This window comes from Gavialis gangeticus, unplaced genomic scaffold (assembly GCF_001723915.1).
Source record: "Gavialis gangeticus isolate Ggan-Ray unplaced genomic scaffold, GavGan_comp1, whole genome shotgun sequence".
NCBI lineage: Eukaryota > Metazoa > Chordata > Crocodylia > Gavialidae > Gavialis > Gavialis gangeticus.
The window spans coordinates 10,047,150-10,067,760 of record NW_017728980.1 but is presented as its reverse complement, the minus strand read 5'-3'; the positions used below and the strand labels follow the sequence as shown (position 1 = coordinate 10,067,760).

At 44.8% G+C, this 20,611-nt stretch overlaps 2 protein-coding genes across 4 annotated transcripts in view; both read right to left on the bottom strand.

Annotated features, from left to right (window-relative positions):
* The window catches only part of LOC109292382 (uncharacterized protein CXorf65 homolog), a 69,057-nt gene extending 54,950 nt beyond the window's left edge, over positions 1-14,107 (bottom strand). Inside the window, exons 1-7 of one of the 3 annotated variants that reach the window (XR_002096106.1) lie at positions 13,034-14,107; positions 12,553-12,698; positions 11,311-11,397; positions 10,582-10,698; positions 9,706-9,780; positions 8,519-8,624; positions 7,580-8,415 (exon numbers count right to left, since the gene is read on the bottom strand). Coding sequence is in view for 1 of the 3 variants with exons in the window: in XM_019509778.1 (XP_019365323.1) it covers positions 8,521-8,624; positions 9,706-9,780; positions 10,582-10,698; positions 11,311-11,397; positions 12,549-12,630 (465 nt within the window). In the remaining 2 variants the exon portion in view is untranslated. Of the gene's footprint in view, positions 1-7,579; positions 8,416-8,518; positions 8,625-9,705; positions 9,781-10,581; positions 10,699-11,310; positions 11,398-12,548; positions 12,699-13,033 lie in introns of those variants that run through there. The other 2 variants (XM_019509778.1, XR_002096111.1) reach the window with 2 other exon arrangements.
* Positions 14,108-14,242: 135 nt separating this feature from the next.
* The window catches only part of LOC109292341, a 33,119-nt gene continuing 26,750 nt past the window's right edge, over positions 14,243-20,611 (bottom strand). Inside the window, exons 23-27 of the mRNA XM_019509738.1 lie at positions 19,876-19,985; positions 19,313-19,428; positions 17,380-17,509; positions 16,473-16,610; positions 14,243-14,834 (exon numbers count right to left, since the gene is read on the bottom strand). Of these exons, the coding sequence (XP_019365283.1) occupies positions 14,640-14,834; positions 16,473-16,610; positions 17,380-17,509; positions 19,313-19,428; positions 19,876-19,985 (689 nt within the window). The 3' untranslated portion in view covers positions 14,243-14,639. The remainder of the gene's footprint in view (positions 14,835-16,472; positions 16,611-17,379; positions 17,510-19,312; positions 19,429-19,875; positions 19,986-20,611) is intronic.

The following is a 20,611-nucleotide window of genomic DNA, read 5'->3' as shown; positions in this document are numbered from 1 at the left end:
TTATGGGTGACTGACAAAGCATAGGTAAATACAAATAAAGAGAAATTGCTTGAGGCAGTAAATGAATCATTAACGGAGGATGTCTGCTGACTTGATACAGTTCAAAACACATTTATCGTCTGAAAACAAAATAACTAAAAATTATTATTCCCTGCCCTCTGCCAGAGATCTGAGTTCAAGGATCCACCGAGTGTCTATAGCAGCACAGAACTGGCTATTTTCTCCTAGGCAGAGCTGGCCTTAGGGGTGGGCGACATGAGTGACCACCCAGGGTGCCATGGTCACGGGGGGTGCCACACATGCGTGAGCAGCCTATGCTCACATTAGCGCTCTTCCCCTGCCAATCCCTGCCCCAGGCAGGAGGAACAGTGCCAACCCAACCTGCCCCCCCACTTCCAGCCACTGCTTAGGAGGAGCCGGGCAGTGTAGGCAGCAATAGCAGTGCCTGCTCGCCCACCTGCCTGGCACACATGCTGCTCGGGCTCCCTGCCCGACTGCATCCCAGGCCCCTGCCTGCCTACTTCTGCTGCAGCAGCACCGCTGACTTGGTGGCGGGGAGGACTCCTCTTTTTCTCCCAAGTTATCCAGAGAAGAAGGTGGACAATCATACCTGGGACTTGTCTTAGCAACGACAATAAGCTGCCTGTGAGCCTTCAAGAGAGAAAACGCCTCCTGACAGATATCATCAATAGAGTCAGGCAGAGGAGAGAACTGCGGGCCGTGTAATTTGCATTCAGCAAATATCTTATTATTTGAAAATAGATCAGATAGACAAAATAACGTCCATATGAACTGATTGACCAAGACATTAGCTGCTCCTGTGAGATCTGTGCTGGACCTTCTTTCTGAATACTTCTGGAAAATAAATTACAACCAACAACAGCATTTCCCTCTGCAAAATGGAAACAGTAAGAACTTATATAACAGTGCCCGGCTGACTCAATGAAGCTATGCTGCCAGTGCAGGTGAAGCCCCATCTACCTGTTTTCCCCTTTTCCCCAGTCATTCAGTAGGTCTACTTCCCCTTTGTTCTCGACCTCAGAATATGCAGATACATCTTTATACTACACTGAAGGTGTCAACGTGCCGTGAAACATATTTTACCTTGGCCGTTCTCCCAAGGGCGTGGAGCACATTGGTATGTGGAGTGACCTACATCTCATGTCACTAATGGCAGAGCTGAAGGGAAGGGGGTATGAGGACAAGGACATTTGTGCAGTCTGTAGGCCTCACGCCCTATCACACACCAGTTAAAACGCACCTGCTTGTCAAACTGGAAAATACCAACAGGTCACATGCAAAAGAAGAAGTAAAACCAGAGCCTATTGGAAAAGATCTGCCTCCAGCTCGCCCAGGTTTAAACACAATATTATCCCCCATGGCTTTGCACCCTCTCAAAGCTGACCCCAACTGCCATCAGATCATGGAGTCAAGATGGTAATCCCCCCTTCAAATTATGATGCAAAGCCAACTGCTCCACATAATTGCTCAAATGCTAGCACTTGACCAGAAGGCACATTGGACCTTTGTGCTCAAGAGCTCATCTATCATCTCTCCCAGTTTTGCAGTTGGTCCAGTAAAATATATCACCAAAATAACCTTTCTTATAGCATCAGCACCTGCACTGATACTCTTGGATACAGATTTATGCATTGATTCAGCCCTGCAGTCAAGAGACCCCCTTCCTTTGTACTCAAACAAAAAGGATACGCTCATCAGAGGGCTCAACAACTGCTCTCTCATGTTACCAGAGAAAAAAGATGAAAAGGTGTCTGTGAGATGCTTAAGAATGATGCCAGAGCATCTGCTACTGCAGGTGCACCTTGGAGGAAGAAAAAAAGAAGTTGAAGGAAATGCTTCTGTTCCTCAACAGTGATTATCAGTAGTCACATAGGGAAGATGATTACATGTATTGTAATCTGAATTCAGCAAATAACACAAATGACCTACAGCTCATGCAAATAATCGTGACGCCGGTGGGAAGGGGTAACAGGGTAAGGGCAATCACCCAAGTGGAACTTGGAATCACTACGGAAATCTTTGAATGAAACACTGATGCCTGAAATTGTCAGCAGAGAGGGAGGATGGGCTGGTGGTTAGGTGGCAGGCCTTTCCTACTCTGCCACAGACTTCTTCTCTTTGAACCTGGTGGATGACAAATGCACCTCTCACTGCTGATGCCAAGGGTTGCATGTTCAAATCGCCAGGCAGCGATAACGGGCAGAGAGAAAATCCACATGCGACCTTGTACAAGTCACTTGGAGAAATATTATCTTCATTTATATATGGAAAATTGTGGCTTAAGGAGAATATCTCATGGTGGGGGGGGAGTGGGGAGTGTGTGGATAAATACAAGATGGTGAAGTACTTACGATATAACAATGAAGACCACATGCATATCCAAGATAAATTCATCTATGTGAATCTAATTATAGGATCAAGGCCTTCATGAATTTTTGGAATAGTGACATTTCTCAGCAAGGTAGTAGCTCTTTTCTTGATATGGGGCTAACATTAAAAATGCTTCCCTGAGGTTGGTTTTTTTTTTTCATTTTGAGCATTTTCAGCAAATAACATGAAATGCAGGAATGGCAGATCAATCGCTGGATTTAAAGATGCATATAGCTTGTTTATTCACATTCTTGAACCAATAAAATCTCACATGGCGTTACAAGGAAGGGAAGTAGTAATGAAGCCGATTGTAAAGCTTGAATTGTTTACAGGTAGTTCCTTTGCAATGAGGTTAACTTAATGGCTTTTTGGAGGGGGAAATTGTGTTCTTCTTGTTTGACTGTTTCATTGTGTTTTATGGTAGGTTATGTTTTTAAACAGGGACAGTCTGTAAGGATACACAAAGAACTCAGTGAGTTTGACCCAGTGGCTTTGTACAATGATGTGAACCTTGTATCCGGCATCAAGGAGCAGTTTTAATGGGTTACACACTTTCCTTACCCAGGGTTTGCTAACTACAAGGTTGACAATGTGCAGAGAGTCATGGCCATGGAGACGTTTATGGGAGTTAATGAGGTCAAAATCAAGGCAAAAAAGCTACCAATGTATATGCCTAGGAGGAAGGGAATTATAACATAGTTGTAAGCAAGAAATTAATAGGGCTGTGCAAAGCTTCGGGTGGTGATTTGATTCGGGGGAGATTCGGTGGCCGAATCTCCAAATCCAAATCAAATCAGGGGACCAATTACAAGGTCTGAATAGATTTGAAGCTCTCCCAGATTGATTCGGGACAGTGATTCCAATCACCAAATCGAATTACTGTCCCCCAAATCAGCCGAATCTGAAGCGAATACTAGCTGTTTCACACAGGCCTAGAAATTAGCAGAGCAATTGGTCACCAGAGATGCTTACATACATGGTAGCATAAATATCTCAGTTATACTCAGCCCCAAGCGTAGCTTCAGAGGGGGCACCAGAATGGCACGTGCCATAACACCAACAGCAGCTGGTCTTCTGGGAACTAGTGCTGAGGCAACAGAAGCTCCTGTGTGAGGGGGTACACACTTGGCACCCGCCCCCCCAGGTGCCAACATTTTTAATTATATTTCTGCATATTTTAATGCAAGAAGCAGGAAGAATTGGAATTCCTAGTATGCCCACAAAACCACAGTCTGAGACATGGTGGGATAGTTCATGCAACTTCAATACTGACATAGATGGGTAAAGCTTGTTCAAGCAGGACAGGAATGGAAAGAGGCAGAGGTGTTGCTTTGCATGAAGTGGTGTTGCTTTGCATTGCAGAACACTTGTTCTGAGGTTGAGACCCAAGTGAGAAGTAGACCTACTGAAAGGCTCTGGGAAAACAGGAACAGCAGTGTTATGGCAGGCGTCTGCTACAAACAACTGAGCCAAGAGGAAGATGGGAACAAAGATTTTTTTATTAAAAATTAGCTGAAGCATTCAAATCACAAGCCCCACTGCAACCTGATGAAGGGTATTTGTACCCAAAAGCTTGCAAAGAAGAATTTTTCCAACTATTTAAGTTGGTCTAATAAAACGTATCAGATTTGCCCAAAGAACCTTGTCTGCTTAAACCCAGGGAGGGACTTTAACTACCGTGGTATTTGGTAGAAGAGTAATACAGCAGGGCACAGACTATCCAGCAAGTTGGATTGCACCGGGGGCAACTTTTTGGTACAGATGATGGGGAAAACGAACTTGGTAGGAGGCTATTCTTGGTTTGCTGTTTCCTAATAGGGAGGAATCAGTGGTGAATTTGAAGGTGGAAGGTAGCATGGGTGTCAGGAGCCGGGAAATGATGTTAAGAACAGGAAAAGCAGAGAAAAGTTGAATAAATCATTAGACCTGAGAAAACCAGCTGCTAACAAATTCAGAGAGTCCTAAAGGAAGCAAGTCTAAGGGGAAAAGGGTTGAGGAGAGTTCATCATTCCATTAAAAGACAATATTAATTGCACAAAAACATGTTATTCTAATGCATAGGAAGGATAACAGACATAGAAAAAGACATTAGGCTAAATTATGAGCCCTTCAATGACCAGAAATTAACAGGAACCTGACATAGATGGGAAATTTGGCCATATTATTAAGGAGGAATATGGGCATAGTAGATCCTTTAGGGATTAAATCAAAAAAGCCAGGCACACATTGTTATACAGCTAGCAAGGCACATAAAAGGAAAAGGAAGACCAAGAAAGGGTCAGACCTTTTCTGAAAGGGAGCAGGAAGCTGGTAATGCAGATCAAGGATGGGATGCAAGAAAAACAAGCCGATAAAGCAGTGACACAAAACACCTGCCTACAGACATTATGAGCTTCCTTTTAACTATATAATCTTTTGGCTAATGTCTCCATAAAGCTGACGGCCTAACATTTGTAGGACACCTGGAAGAAGTATATTTTAAAGATTGATGTAAAGGAGGAACAAACAGAAATGTCAGAGACCAGGTCAGGCTATTCTGATAGCAGCTGGCATTTCCATAGTGTACTCTTCTTTTTCAAGGAAGTTTAAAATGGTTCCTTAATTGATCCCTCCTTACTTGTGCAATACAAAGAACTTTCACACTCTTTTATTGACCAGGAAACTAGAATTAAGAAGTAAAACATTTTCAAAACAGTTCACAGCTTGTAGCAGCCCAATTCGAGCCAACTGGGAGAAAGAACCTAGCCTTTATAACTTCCTTATTATGTGACAACTTACATTTTATTCATGAAAATAGGCTGCTTTACATTTTTATGGCCATGATCGCATGTTTGATAGGAAATGTTTAGTCTGCTCATGAGATACTTCCTTATGATGTTACAACTTATATTTTATTGATGAAATTAGGATGCATTATATATTTTATGGCCATCTTTGCATGTTATGCAAGAAATGTCTAGTTTGCTGCTGAGATACGTTATAATAAGAATAACCTCCATATTGGCAAGAGTAGGGATGGAGAAGACAGGCCAGGTTTGTAAAAATATTTAGAGGTGTACAGTTTCCTTTCATGCACAGGCAAGTGAGCCTCTGTTTGCAAACAGACCTAAACTGGCTGAATTTCTACCGGGTACAAACTAAATACGTAAATGAAAAATGCCTTTTGCACACATTAAAAACATTCAGGATGAAATCTTGGCTTCACTGACTTCAGCTTGGCTAGGACACAGCCATAATCTGAGAAATCATACCTCCAGACTGCAAACGCAATATAATGGTGGACAATTTTGACATTAATTGGATCCCACTGGTGAACACAGATCTTCAAAGTATTCATCGTCCTGTAAGTCCCATAACTTTTTATTTAGGGGCCTAGATGGGATCTTCAGGGATGCAAAAGTCTGCCAAAGGATGGTCCATAGATACTTAAGCCACTTTAAGTAAGTCATGTAAGGCCTGTTGTAAGTACCCTCAGATTCCACTCACTTCCTTTGGTTCTCTGGATGCTTGGCTGCTGGTTAAGTCAGGCCTTTTTGAGTGAACCTAGGCTATAGCCAAAATATTGCTCTTTACATCTTATACTGATATATGATAATGATCTTATTGCACACACCTTTTAAGGAGTCCACCGTAGTCATGACTATGACTTTTCCATGGCGGCCCCTTACTAGGAGTCTCAGTTCATTCTGCCTCAACTCACATTAAACTCACAAATATTTTTCTATTGCAAAGGTGTTTTCAGCTTAAGCAGCAGCATGTTCTGGATGGCAGAGTGTGGGATGGGATTTTGCAGTCTATCCTCACTTCTTGAGTAGTCACTTTACTTGTGCAAGCCACCACCCTATCTTCAAATTGGGGATAATACTACCAACAATACAATGTGCTTTGAGATCTAAGAACGAAAGGTGCCATTTCAATTGGTCCAGCATACATGAGGATGGCGCTTGACCTCTGATCTTGACAAACAATGCAGAGACATTTTAAATGAATTGATTTCATCGCATGTATGCAGGGGCAATACAGAGTGATATTCTCAAGACTGACGATTATAGGCCAGAATCTGTCGTTGGTTCTGTTGTCAGATTCAGTTGCTGTGGTGCAAATGTGGAGTCATTCAACAGACATCAGACAATTTCACAGTATTCTCTCTTTGCGGAGAAATTTGGTTTTAAAGCCATTCAATGCAACAGACAGCTCTGAAGGGCCAGATACACACAAAGGGCCAGGTACATACAAAGGCATGAAACACAACAGGAATCAAATGATAACCAAATCAGAAGGAATGTGAAAAAACCCAAACCATGGAGAAAGCAACACAACAGAAGAACCTCCAGATGATCCCCATAAAGGTGGCTAAACATTAAATCTAAGAGCAGCATAAAGATGCATTTCATACTGCATAGCTGACAGCCTGATGATGGTCTAGGCCTTGAACTTGCAGTCCTTACCTAGGCTTCAGTGGAATTATTGCCTAAGTAAACACGGTGGGGATGGGCATGAAAGCCCAGTCATTCAGGTAGGTGGAAACTTTGTTGTTCCATTGCTATCATACACAGAAAAAAAGCTAAGGTACAAAGTAGAGGTGCACTGATATATCAGTCCATATTTTACTGGCACCAATAAAAGGACAATTGACATTATCCGCAATAGGCTTTTTGTGGCCAATGTGGCTGATAATGTCACCATTAATGCTACATGCACATGGCCAGGAATGCAGCTGGGCAGCTTGAAGAGAAGTGTCCAACCGGTAAGTCTGTGGAGGGAAGGGCAATTGAGGCCCCCAGGGTGAGGGAGAGAGTGGGGCAGGGGCAGGCACTGCCCAGGCAGGGTGGGGGGTGGAGCACAGGACGGAGCCAGTCTGGAAGGCCAGGGGGGCATGTGCCTCCTAGATTTGTTTGGGGGGGGGCTGTCTGCTGAGATCTTGGAGCTAAGGCCTGCACCAGTCTTGTACTGGTGGGGAGGGGGCTTGGCTGGGGCTGTGCTTAGGGCAGGTGGGGACGAGGCAGGGGGCAGTGGTGAATTCTGGGGTGACTGTAGCCCAACCCATAGCCCCACTGCCCCCTGGACGAGCCACCCGTGGCTCCATCCCACGCCCTGCCTGGGCAGCGCCTGCCCCTCTCCCTCCCTCATTGTGGGGGCCTTGATCTGGGCCCCCCCCCCCCACACACAGACTTATCGGCCAGACGCTGCTAAGCTGCCAGCTTTTGGATCGGTATCAGCCAAAAAAATCTTTATCAGTGCACCCCTAGTACAAAGATCCATGATCCAAGTCTTGCAACAAGGAGGGGTCTGCGGAGCTCTGCTGTAGCACGAACAACAATTTGCTGTGTGCTTGTAGCAAATAAAGGATTAAGGCTTTGATTTAGCATAGTACATAAGTGAGATACTGCACTGAAGTAGTAGCTCAATGAGATAAGCATGTGCCTAACTTTAAGCATGCAAGTAAAGCATATTGTGAAATGCAGTGCTTTTTATTGCAAACTCCTTTGGATATGGAATTGCCCTTTTTAACTGGTCTGCAAAATATCAGCACAAGAGGGTGCAGTGATTTAACACTAATTGGTGGTCCAGCACAGCTGGGCTCAGTCCTGACATCAGAACTCAAGCGGTTTCCACTTCTGGGCCAAGAATTAGACAATGCATCCTTTAGAAGTGCAGCTGGAACTGCTCTGGGAGCCCACTGATGAAACATGCCATTTGTTTAATGTAAAACTGGCCAATAGAAAGAATGGCAGGTGTTTTTCAAAAGCAGATTTGGGATTGCTCAGAATGAAAGAAGATGCACAAAGAGAAGGCAGCTAGTGCTGCAGGCTCCTGCAACCAAACCATCAAACAAGGTGCTTCACCCGGGAATAAGCCCACAAACATATACCAGTGTTTTCAAACAGCACCAGGGAAGAAGAGGTCTGCCAGTATCTCAGCACCCGCCAGCTCCCAGATATTTGTTGGGTCAGAGTTTCTTGCCTTGTTTAGAAGGGGAAACCATTTTATTCCTGTTGCCCTGGGGTGACTGAGTCCTTTTACCTGTAGCAGAAACAAACAGTGCTCATGGATGGGGTACAGGGATCTTGGGAAAATGTAACAGGACTTTGCCCCACGGTTTCCCCATTAGGCTTTAGGGACTCACTATCAGCAGCTGGGATCTCTTAAGTGCAAGGTGGGTTTTCTGCTGGCCTTTCTGGATCTTGCTCGGGCAGACGGTACCTTGGAGTCTTCCCAATTCCCCAGCTTTGCTTCAAGAGAGGAGAAAAGGACAGACTATGTAAGGTCCCGAATCAAACACTTGTACTTGCACAGCACTTCTGATGATCTGAGTTCCCTTACAACCAGCTGTAGCATTAACCCTACCATCTAAACTAAAATAGGTCAATCAAGGGACCAACCCATGCGAAGACCAAGAAGTCTCCTACAGTGGTAAGAACAGGAGTGTGTCTGGCCTGATTCTAATCCCACATCTTGGACGGGACTGGACTCCAGTAATTAGAGGACGCGACTAGGAAATAAGGACTCCTGGGTCTTTTAGCCACACTTGGTGACCTTTTGCTAAACGTTTGCCCGCTCTATGCCTCAAGTCCCCTATCTCTAAAATCAAGACAGGAGTAATTACCATTCAGAATGAATGCGAGACGGTGCAACAGGGAGCCAGGGGCTCCTCTTACTGTAAAAGAAAGACTGCAGCAGAAAGAGCCCCGGGCAGTTGAACAGGGGTTAGCTGCAGGAGAGAAGGGAGCAACTGCAGCCTGAGCACTAAGCCGTCTGTTAAGATGAGGGGCTGCACCTGCAGTGAGTCAAAAGAGCTGACTGGAAGGGAAGGAGCCCTAAGGCAGAGGGGCGATGTAGCCCTGAACTTTGCTGAGAGAGGAGTTGGTGCCCAAACAAATCCTTGCCTTTCAGAGCCCTTCCTGCAGTTTGTACACTGTTTCCCAGAAGATGTATTACCCCTGAGAGAGTTTAGCTATGAACAAAGGAGCTTGCTCATTCCTCAGCTCCATCTCAGGAGAGGGAAATCCCATCCTGAAACATGCACCAGGTGCAGTTTCATTAAGCAGGCTAGAAGACCTGTCTTCTAGGAAGCTAGTCTTCTTCATATGAGGCCTGTACATAATCCTAATTTCAAGGATATTTGAGAGACTTTGGACATCTAGATGCCAATATAGGCCCAAGAGACCCAGTATTTCTGATTCTGACTGGAAATAGAAAACTTTATCCTCCATCTTGGGCTTTGATCCCTGCTGAGAAACACAGCAGAGATGGTACCGACACCCCAATAAACCTTGTGTATTTGATTCATAAACACTTGGAAGCACTACTTACCTAGAAATTTAGGGTTAATAATTCCTTCATCTTTCAGCAACGGTGTAAATACTGCCTCTTCAGAGCCATCTGAACCTGTGGGGAACAACGGCATTTCAGAAAGAGAGAAGCACTGATTTTGAGGGAATGGTATCGAGTGACAGGCCTGGAGACCTGACGGTGACTCGCTGTGCAGTCTTGACTTTGTTACCCAAGGCAAAATTTGCCAAAGTGGTCTCTGAGTTGAGGTGCCCAACTCCAAACACCTTGGATCTGACTTTCAGGAACTGCTGAGCAGCTGCAGGTCTACCTGATTACGATTGGGGTTGCAGGTGTTCTGCGTCTCTGAGAAAGCAGAGGCTCAAGGAGGGAAGCCCCCCAAATGGGATACCCTTTTAACACTGCAATCTTAACCTCTGCTTCCCCATCTACAGATAATACCCAACTTGCAAAGGGTGTTAACACCTGCAGATGAAAGCACCCGATATCTTGCAATTGCAAATTCTTCTCTTGCTTTTCTCTGGAGGATGGCACGGAAGGGAATAATCAAGGTAAGGCACTCTGCACTTGAATGGGGAACTCCGCATGCAATGCTTTGAATTGAATACACCTGTGAGTAGGGCCCAGGTCTTACCTGAGGGCCTGCATCAAGTCTGAGAAGTTGCTTGCAATTCCTAGGCCAGGTGGTAGGCTGGAGGTCCATCCTCCTTGCCCAGCCCCTGGGAAAATGGTCATGTACCATGTTTGACTGGCAGAAAATTGAGATAATGAGGAGATATCACCACTCACATCTAGACTGCAAAGGAGAGCTGGCGACTCCACCGTCCTGAGCTCCTGTACAAGCCCCCTGTTCTTTTGCTACATTTCCTCTGGAGGGTTGGGCACTGCTGCACTTACGTGCAACGCTGAGGAGCACACACACTTCTCTCTCGTTCAGCAGCTCCGAGGCATAGCAATGCTGGTTCTGGAGCAAATTCTTCACCTGGCCGCTCTCATCTGCCAGCTCAATTTCCCCTGCAACATATAGTGCATAGATAGATGAGGATGGCAGGGCAGGGAGTGGACCGGGGCTGGCTGAAGACTCTCCACATGGCAAAGGAACCAGGGATGGCTTAGAGCAGCACAAACCTTTCAAAACAGCTGGATCTGAGAAGTATGATTCAGGCCCATCTTGGAAATATGATGGTTACTCTGATCTGCGTGGCATCAGCTAAACTCATCAGCAGGTGGCTATAAATAGCCAGTCTGTTAGTGAATTTTGTGTGATTTAACCTGGTAATGGAGCCAGCCCATGGACATCTTTTCAAATGAGAGCTCAGACTGAGACCTGGGCCAATGCATCTGGCTCTATATGGAGACATATGCAAGGACAGTAGGGGTTAGCTCCAGTGGCCTTGTTTTACCTGGATAGCCATGCTTGATCACCATACAGGACTTGGCGATTATAATCTGCAGGAAGTCAGTGTGCACTTTCTGGCTTTGGCTCACACCTTGCAAACTTTGATGACAGACTCCTTCCATAAGCAGATCACCACTGAGTTTGGCCTGGCCTCATGCCAGACTTCACAGCCACATAGTGCCCCGCATTGAACTAAGATCCCCGAAAACCACATATGCCCTCCGTACCTTCACTCTCACGGCCACAGCAGCGCTTGATACTCTCCAGGAGAAGCTGGACCTTACAGTTAATGTTAAAAAGAGCCTGCTCATTCTCTGTTGAAAAAGACATAAATAAAATTAATGGTGACAAGCTGAGAGGTTTGAACAAACCAGATGCGCTGCTTCCGCCTTCCTCCAACTCAAAGCTCTGCATGTGGGCGGTTGCTCACAGCTCTTCCTGTCTCAGCCTCTCTGGACAGAAACCTCTCTAGGACATGGTTAGGTGCTGGCTATTACAGGAAGCCAGCGCTGCTCCATCCTCAAAGCCCACAGTACAAGTGACTACAGACAACAGGGCTAGTAACCATAAGTTTACTCAAAATAACAGAAAATAGGGTTTGTAATACTTTCCTTTTTTTACTGTATCTTCTAGGACTTGCTAATGGACAGCAGCAAAGAGAAGTCACATATAACCCCATGCTAAGATATATGCATGGAGCTGTACTCTCTAATGGCAAGAAGCTATGATAGGGCATGTATTAACAGTGCCACTGCAGACTAGGGAGGCGCTTACTCTTTTTTTGGCCTTGTGCCTCCTTGCACCCAAAGGGCATATATCGATGATAATACACACCCTGCATGAGTTTATTGCACTAGCAAATGCAAATGCTCAACACCATTTAAACCAGATTACATCTGGTTCTGGCCCTGAAAGTTTCACCTTAACTAATCAATTTAAGAGACAGAGTTCTCTAGTCTCAGAATCACTAGGGAGCTAGTGGGCTCAAGTCCCAGAAAATTAGTTCCTAAATTAGTTGCTTTGGAGAATTTTAGGTGCCTTCGACATGTCACCCATAATTTTTTCACCTGGATTCCTTTGGTTTTAGAGTGGGGCAAAAATGCCAGGTAGCTCTTGCAGGACATTTTTAAAAAATGTCCATTTTATTAAAGAAGTCCCCAGCAATACTTTTGTGTTTTCCTACCCAAAAAAACCCAACCTTCCCTCATTTCAAGTTTTGAATAAAATTAGAAACAATCTTTTAAAAAGCCATACTTCTCTCTCTTTTTCTTCTTTATTACTTATAAGTAAAATGTATTTTCTGAAAAGCATTTGGTTTTCTGTAGGAAAAAAAACAACTAAAAATGTCAATGAAAAATGTTTCACGGACAACTTTCCTTTGCTTAAAGAGAAGTTACTTTTAATTGAAAAATGTTGTTCAATTGAAAAGTTCTGTTAGGATGACAGAACTTTTAACCGCATTCACCTACAGGTCTCCCCAGAGACCGACACGTCCCGAGATCACCCATCCCAAGTAACCTGGTTCTTTGTGAACAGACAGGAGACATCGAAGATTCGAGGTTGGGCAGGTCACTTACCACCGTACAGCACGGTTATAAACATGTCTGGGAATAACCTAAGAAAAAGGCGAGAGAGAGACCCGTTGGCAGCTTTCTCACCATTGCATGCTGACCACGAGAAGCAACCACATCACTTGGCCAAGTGTCCCTTGCAAATGCCCACAGTTAGGTATTAGTTCCAACCCAGCTTTGCTTGACCCCTAAGATCTTCCCACTCTGGCCTCTGCTAAAACGCCCCGCCAAGGTGTTGCTTAGTGGCTCTGCTCTGCCAACACGAGCCACAAGTGCCATTTGGCACCATCTTCTGGTTTTTGCCAGAGTGGGAGGGGAAAAGCTGGAACCACGGCACAGAGCAGGTGAGGAAAACAACAGCTCTCAAAGGGGTGGGTACCTGGAAATGTTCTCCGGCAGCAAGAGCCTCCAGATTCCTTCACATACGACCAAGGTGGCAGCTAAAAGTGAAGCTTAGGGTGCCTGTCCTGGCTGCCAGGCACCAACATGCCTTGTTTCTCCTTTGGATCATGCCACCCGTGGGCCTTGCAAACATTTGCTTAGGCTAGGAACCAGCAGGGTTGAGAAATGTCTTTATGTGGCTGAGCAAATATCAGCCCATTATTCATTCAAAAAACCTAACAGGGCTCTTGGCATCTTCTGTCAGGCACCTGCTTGCATGGGGAGGCATGGTGTTGGGCTGGCCCCTTGCCAGGATGCTTTGCTTTACAGTATCTCACCTGGGAGGGGACTGAGGATAAATGGGGAGAAACGGAGGAAGGAAGCATGTTGTTTCTAGCCCTGCTCAGAGGAAACCAGGCCCATTTCACAGCCAGACATTGGTTTGGCTTCATCATAGGCTGGCTTGAAGAATGGAAGTGACAGTTTCTTTTAAAAAAGCAATCAACTTTCAGTTCCAGGAATAGGCTTCCAAGGCAAAAGGTGTGCTCAGCCCCTCTCATTGCAGCCAGAATAACAGTAGGAATGGTGTAGGAGTGCTCTCTGCTGGGAGAGCTCACTGCTACACAAGTCTTGGCCTCTCCCAGGCTGGAAACACACTCCTGTGAAAGTCATTATTCCAATGTAAACTGCTTTGAGCTCCATGGAAGAAAAGGGCCAAGTTTTATGATCAATTAGTAATTTAGCGACAGGCACATTTCAGCACGTGAGGGATATCCCTAGCAGTATCTCAGAGATGTTTTGGGAATTTGTGGGCCCACCCTTCCTAGAACTGGCAGTGCCAGTTACTACTTGAGTGCATGGTATAAGCTATTAAAAACCAGACTGTAGAGGTCCAAAGCAGCTTTTATCCAGGAAGGAAAAATATCCTTTGCAATGCAATGTAGTTGCTTATAATGTACATGAAGGCTCTTCTGGATCTCACCAGTGGACAGTGGCATATAGGGTTTAACAGGGTTAAAAATCTTCCAGATTGCTTACTTATGAATGTCCTAAAGCAGTGGTTTTCAACCTGTGGTCCACAGACCACAGATTATGTCGAAGGGGTCCACAAAAGATAAGTATGATCAACCAAAAGTATATGAATACCCACACTTACAATTCAAAGGGGTCCGCACCTCCATTTGAAATTTCCAAAGGGGTCCACGCTTCCATTTAAAAGTGTTTAGGGGTCTGCAAATGAAACAAGGTTGAAAACCACTGTCCTAAAGCATCCTGTTGGAACTCCAGGATGCAACTATCAGCGTGTATTTGAGCATGTGTGACTATGCCCGCATACTTGCATACTTAGGGTTTTAAAAATAGTATTCCACAGCCTCTGCTTGTAATTGCCTGCACATACATGCTCCATAACTCACATCAGGCATGTATAAGTTTGTGTTGGAGTCTGTTTATGCCCATGTATGTACTGATATGTCTCTGTATGTTATTACGTGTTGGACTGTCCCATGGATATTAGGTATGCATGTGTGCACAGAGGTGTTGTTCACTCCAGGAACGACTGAACTTGTTTGGTTGGATGCTTTTAGCTGAAGGGGATGCAGGACTTATGGAGATGACAAGCTGGTGGCCACTGTAGTCTGCTGAAGATGAAACAGTTCAGATTCTGTGTCACTAATCCGCTGAGCAATGCAGCGCCTTTTAATTTCCAGCAACAGGGCCTGGTCTCTCTTTGTGGCCCAGGTTTCCAGCAGCCTTGTGTAGTGCTGTGTTATCTCCCCAGGGGTGTCCTGTGGCTTCTGCTGTAAAATAAATGAATGGCACAAACTCAACAGCTTAGCCCCAATGAGCAGCTATATCCACGCTCTAGCAGCCCTGGCCTAGTGGGTAAGCCACAGGACCGGGCACAAAGGCTTCTAGTCCCAGTTCTGCCACTGACCTGCTAGGATTTTGAGCAAGAAACAAACTGTCAGTCACTTGTTTGTAAGGCAAGGGTAATGATACACACTTTTACAATGCACACTACAGTGTAGGGTGCCCTCACCATGCAGTGGTTATTTTCCTCCATTCGCAGGGAACGTATCCTATCACCGCACTGATTTTTTTGTTCCCTAATTTCTAAAATCTAGGTGATGCCTATTAATGACTCGCCAGCACCTCAAGGAAAAATCTTCTACTTAGAAGTCATTCTCCTAATTTGCATATTGCCATTTATTACTGTGCAATATTTACATATTTGTATGAAAAAGAATGGGGCTGCCTAATCTACTGTTCATTTCCCACCCAAAGTCATAAATCTTGGTTTTTTCACAGTCTGCCTCTGCAGCAGTTGGTTGTGATGAAACAACAGAAGCTGTCACAAATAAGTCCTTAAGAAACAGACATGCCGGGTTCATGCAACTACCTGGTGCAACAAAGCATTAAGGAAATGTAAGACAGAAGTGGGACAGGTTCACAATGGCATAGCTTCTCAAAATTTTCTAAAAGGCTCTTGACAGCTGCGAAATCTGTGGTTCCATGTAGGGTTTAGGTTGTGATTAATTAAACACTCATCACTTTTATAGCGACAGGGAAGATTACAAAAGCTTCCTCCATGTCGTAATGAACCGGGCCTGATTGCCACCTTGAAGTAAATTATCCCCCCATGTGATAGACAGGTCTGAAACCAAGTAACACAAAATGTATGTGATTTGTTCAGGACCACGCATTGAACAGGAACAGAAACTAGAAGTGAAGAATCCTGACTGCCAGTTCCCTTCTCCAACCCCTAGATTATATGTCCTCCATGTTATAGGCACTGCTGATTTGATGGAGAAACAAGTAGCAGTAGGCTTAAAGTGCTGCCATAGCTGTGATGGTCCAGGAAATGCATGAGAGGATGGGGTTGTTGTGATCTCTTTTACTGAACCAACTGTATAGTTGGGAGAGACGTTTGCCAAGCAGGAGTCATGTGAGCCTAGGAAGCGCTTGGCTTCTGATACTGGCTATAAAGTTCAAAGAACTGGGTCTCCTCTCTGTGCTTCAGAAGAGATCTGGCTTGGCTGGATGAGTCTGCAAATGGCTGACTTGCACTTGCCATCTTTACTCTGTGGATAGACTCCTGGCATGCACCGTAATACAATGGCATTTATATCATCATATAATGTTACATGGCAGGGACATATCCCTAGATGCAAATTACACAACATAAGACTTATCCTGGAGGGGAAAAAAAGGTCAACGGTTGTCAGATGAAATGAACTCCTGATACTGGAGCTGGTGGGTCTGCAATGTTGGGTATAACTGGCTCAGGTCATTGCATCTTCCCTGGCCTACAACATTCATCTCGCCTCACCTTTTGCAGTGCAAGAGGCTGAATCACAAGGGCCATCACTCCATTTGTCATGCACGCCTCTTTGAGGTTTGGCCAATAGCCCAATGGAAAACAAGACGGTTCATACCGTAAGCAACTCCTCTTGGGCTCTGAGCTCCTGGTCCAGCAGTTCCCCCTCCTTCTGGCTTGCCAAAGCCTGCACTGTAAGCCGTAAAAACTCCTCATTCAGCTCATCCAACATGTCCTCCAGCTTTGCAACCTGCAACTGAACCCAGTCTAATGAGGCCTTTCAGTCAAAGAGCCCAACAGTGAGGAGCCAGGTCAGATAACACTCAGCAGAACTGACCCTGGATCCTTCCCATGTTGCTTGGGGGAAACAGGCGGCTCCTGGATGAAGAGGTAGAAGAAAACACAACCAAGGAGTGCCAGCTGTTGAGCTCACAGGACCAAGTGTTAATGCAGGCTTTCTTGGCAGCAGTCACTGCTGGGGAAAGTTATGTGTGCTAACTGTGTGCAAGGTGCTGGGTGCTATTGTAACATCAAGATGCAATAGTATCAGAGCAATGGCAGTGAGCGGATGCCCCCTGGACTTGGACGCTCTGCAGTGACCTCCTGTTCTCTTCCAACAGGTGAGCGATCAGTCAGAGGGGCTGTCATACTGAGAGGAGCAACGGTTTTCAAAAATAACTAGAGATTTTGGGTGCCCAGCCTGAGACGGTTTCAAGGGCCCTTATCTCTACAGGGGGCATGCTCAGCACTTCCTGAAATTCAGGACCCTTTAAGGTATCTGAAATCAGGCACCGCAAATTTGAGACCTGCCAACATTCAGTATGGAGACAGGAGGAAAAAGGTAAGATCAAAGGCTTCTTAAATATTCTTCTTAATATAATATAATATCAGCTTCTTAAATACACATTGCTCTGAATTTTCCCTCCCTTCTGCTGGATTACTCAGAAGTCATTCCATTGAAATGGATGGAGTAACACGTAGGAAGGACTGATACGAGCCAAACAGGATTTGACCGACTGACTTACCTGAACATGAGGGGAATCAGCATTCTTCTTGCCTGTGTTTTCACACCATTTCCCGGCTTCTTCTCTCCCCAGATTTTCAACAGAATCCAGGATCTCTGCCTGCAGCTGGAAGCGTTGGTAATGTTGCAACCTAGATGCATCAGACATGACATAATCACACTGGGCCTTTCCAGAATGAACCTCCTTTGCTCACAGCCCAGATTCAACAAGAGTCTTTGGCTTAGGCCCTTCCTTCCCCTGCAGTGAAAAGGGAGCGGGATGAGGAGGAGAAGGAGGGGGAAGAGAAGAGAGTGAACTGATATACTTGCTATTGCACCCCACACCTGGATATTAAGGTTTCTAACTGGAGCTTCAAACACATCTGAAGAATTTCTCCAACTTGACCGGAGCCACTGCCCAGCACTGAATGCAGCACGGAGGGAGACACTTATGACCAGCTTTAGAAGTTTAATTGTAGAAGGAGATCATCTCCAGATTAGACCCGGTAAAAAATATCCAGCCAGAATTGTTATTATTAACAAAAAATGTGTCTTTCAAGAAAATATTTTAAAGGGAAAAAAAACCAAACAATTTTCAGAGGAAAGAGCTATGCTTTTTGGAGAAATATTGCGATAGCTGCTATAAACAAAATGTTTTTTAGTTTTTTAACCTGATTTTTTTTTTTTTTTTGTGCAGAACTAAACCTGAGTTTATTCCTGTCATTTTCTTCCACAGAGGGAGTCAGTTATTGATCAGCTTTGGTCTACATACACATCTCTGATTTTTTTTTTCCAACCATAATTGGGCACCAGATGTTATACAAGACTAAAGAACAGAACCAGTGATAGTCCTTGATGACTTAAGCTAAATTCCTGGGTGCTCAAAAACTGGGGACCGGATTGGGGATCCTGTATAAATTAGGGACATATTCTTCTTTCAAATATTTTGGGTGAGCAAAACTCCCAACAAGTTCTATGAGAATCTGAGCCCATGTTTATGAACATATAGCTTTGGCAGAGCACGAGCTGACTATATTATAGATGATTTTCTCCAGGATAAAATCACAGTGATTAACAAACCTATTTGATATCTAGAGTGCTCCCATTCCTTCCTCCCTGGGGGTGGGGGGTGCATTTGAGTTATTTTGGGTATCTTTCAAAGCTCTGGTCCGTCTTAGGATCCCATGATAGTTGAACATTTATACAGAGTGAGGGGAGGAACCAGAAACAGGCAACATGAATATATCACTTTGAGACCTATCTAATGGAAAGTCTGTCCTGTGATGTAGCCTAAATTCTCCTTAACTCATTTTCATCTGAACACTCCTTTGACTTCCTCCTATCATATTTCTCCTCCTGCCTAGGCATGTGTCACATTATTCTCTAGTTATACTACACACATCTACCACAACCTACTAGTTGTTCTTGAATAAATCACTCCAGAAATCCTAGCATACTGTCAGTATGGAGAACGCGTGTGGTCAGAGTGATGGAGAAGGAACAGCCACATCCTTCAACTTCCTTGCGATCATCTTGACTTAACATCAGTTTTAATATGCCGCTTTACAAGTAGCCTAAAATTAAAACTCACTTCTCACAGGGAAAGAAGCAAGTGGTATTAACCTAGTCTTTTACAAATGGGGAAACTGAGGCACAGGACAGGATAAGTGAGTTGCCTGAGAATGAGAGCCCTACACTGTCCAGATGACACAACTGCTCCAGTCTCATTACAAAGCTGTTTCTGGATCCTTTCCAGAGCTGAGCCAGGAGCTGAGCTGGAACGCAGTATCCACGGTTTAGGTCCATGCCCAAAAGCAACTTCGAAAGAAGCAGCAAAGTTATGTAACACAAGAGAGGGGAATTACACACTCATTATCTAGTTACTCAGAACCTCATTATAGGACTATACAGCAACTGCATAATTGCACAGGGAACAATCTGTCCCTGCCCAGTACCTCTCATGTTGGGATTTCTCATGGCAGCAGGTATCTGGTGATATGTGAACCCTCAGCAGTTCTTCAAATATTGGCCGGGAGTCTAAGAGAGTGGATGAGTTATCTTCTATAGGATCCTAAAGCAGGCACCAAAAGAAAGAAAGTGTTGAGTTCCAAGTCTCATGTCTAGAGAGGTTGAACACTTGCAGCTCCTCTTGTTTTCAGATGGAGATGTGGGATCCCCCCCCACTAGAGATGGAAGAAACAAGGCCTGCCCTACAGGATGCATTAAAAAACACCCACGAAACCGCTGTTTCAGTTCACTGTGGTTCGTGTTTCATTTTGGTGCATTAATATGTGACACCGAGCAAACCTCAAAGTGCTCGTAGCACATAAGCACACTAGAATGCCACAACCTCTATGCAGAGCTACAAGGCAACCCCAGGTCTACTCAGGAGGTTTCCCAGCGCATCCAAAAAATCTGGCTGACCCAGGAAAGCTGTGGTTGGTTTGGTGGTTCACTGAGCATATTTAATAGGGCCTTTGTCCAGGGCTGCTAATGGAAGTTGCATCATCTCATTTACCTTCTCTGCCGCTCCCCAGGAACTGTGGAAAAAGGCACTGGCTAGAGCCATGATGGCTTTGTTGAGCTCCCTCTGAAAGCAAGAACCAGCAGCTGCAGCTGAGGTAGATCCTGAAGCAAGGCAAACACAGACAGTCACGTGCCATTCAGCTTTCCCTATCACAGCGCTCCTAATCTCACAGTGCTACCTCCTCAGCCATTAATTTGCCAGACCACTTCCCTAAGTGCTCCTGAAGCAGATGAAAAAGCACCAGAGAAGACAAAACTAACCAAAACCAATGCTTATGTTTTAACAATAGTAGAAGACCACAGTGACTGTCACCAGCCAGGGTGAGCTCAGGGATACCTCCCCAGACACTCAACTGGTTTTACAACCAGGTTAGCTGAACCAGGTTTAAAAACGACATACCTTTTTGCCCCACAAAACAAGCCAACAGTGTCAAAGGGGCTTTATGCAGTTAGCCAGAGGACAGTGAATCTGATTAGACAGTAGTAACTGGGAACAGCAATAGCTACTTTGACCTTCCTACAGCCAATTAGAAAGAGACTAAATATGCACATACAGAGAAAACATCTAATTATGTGCATAAATAAATATACAAAACCCATGCAACTCATTGCAGGGAAAGAATTACACATTAACAGCATGTACATGGGCTGTTAGTGTAAAATAGCTGTCCAGTTCATACCCTAGCCAGCCATGCAGGTCATCTAGTGATATTAAAGTGCTCCTGTGT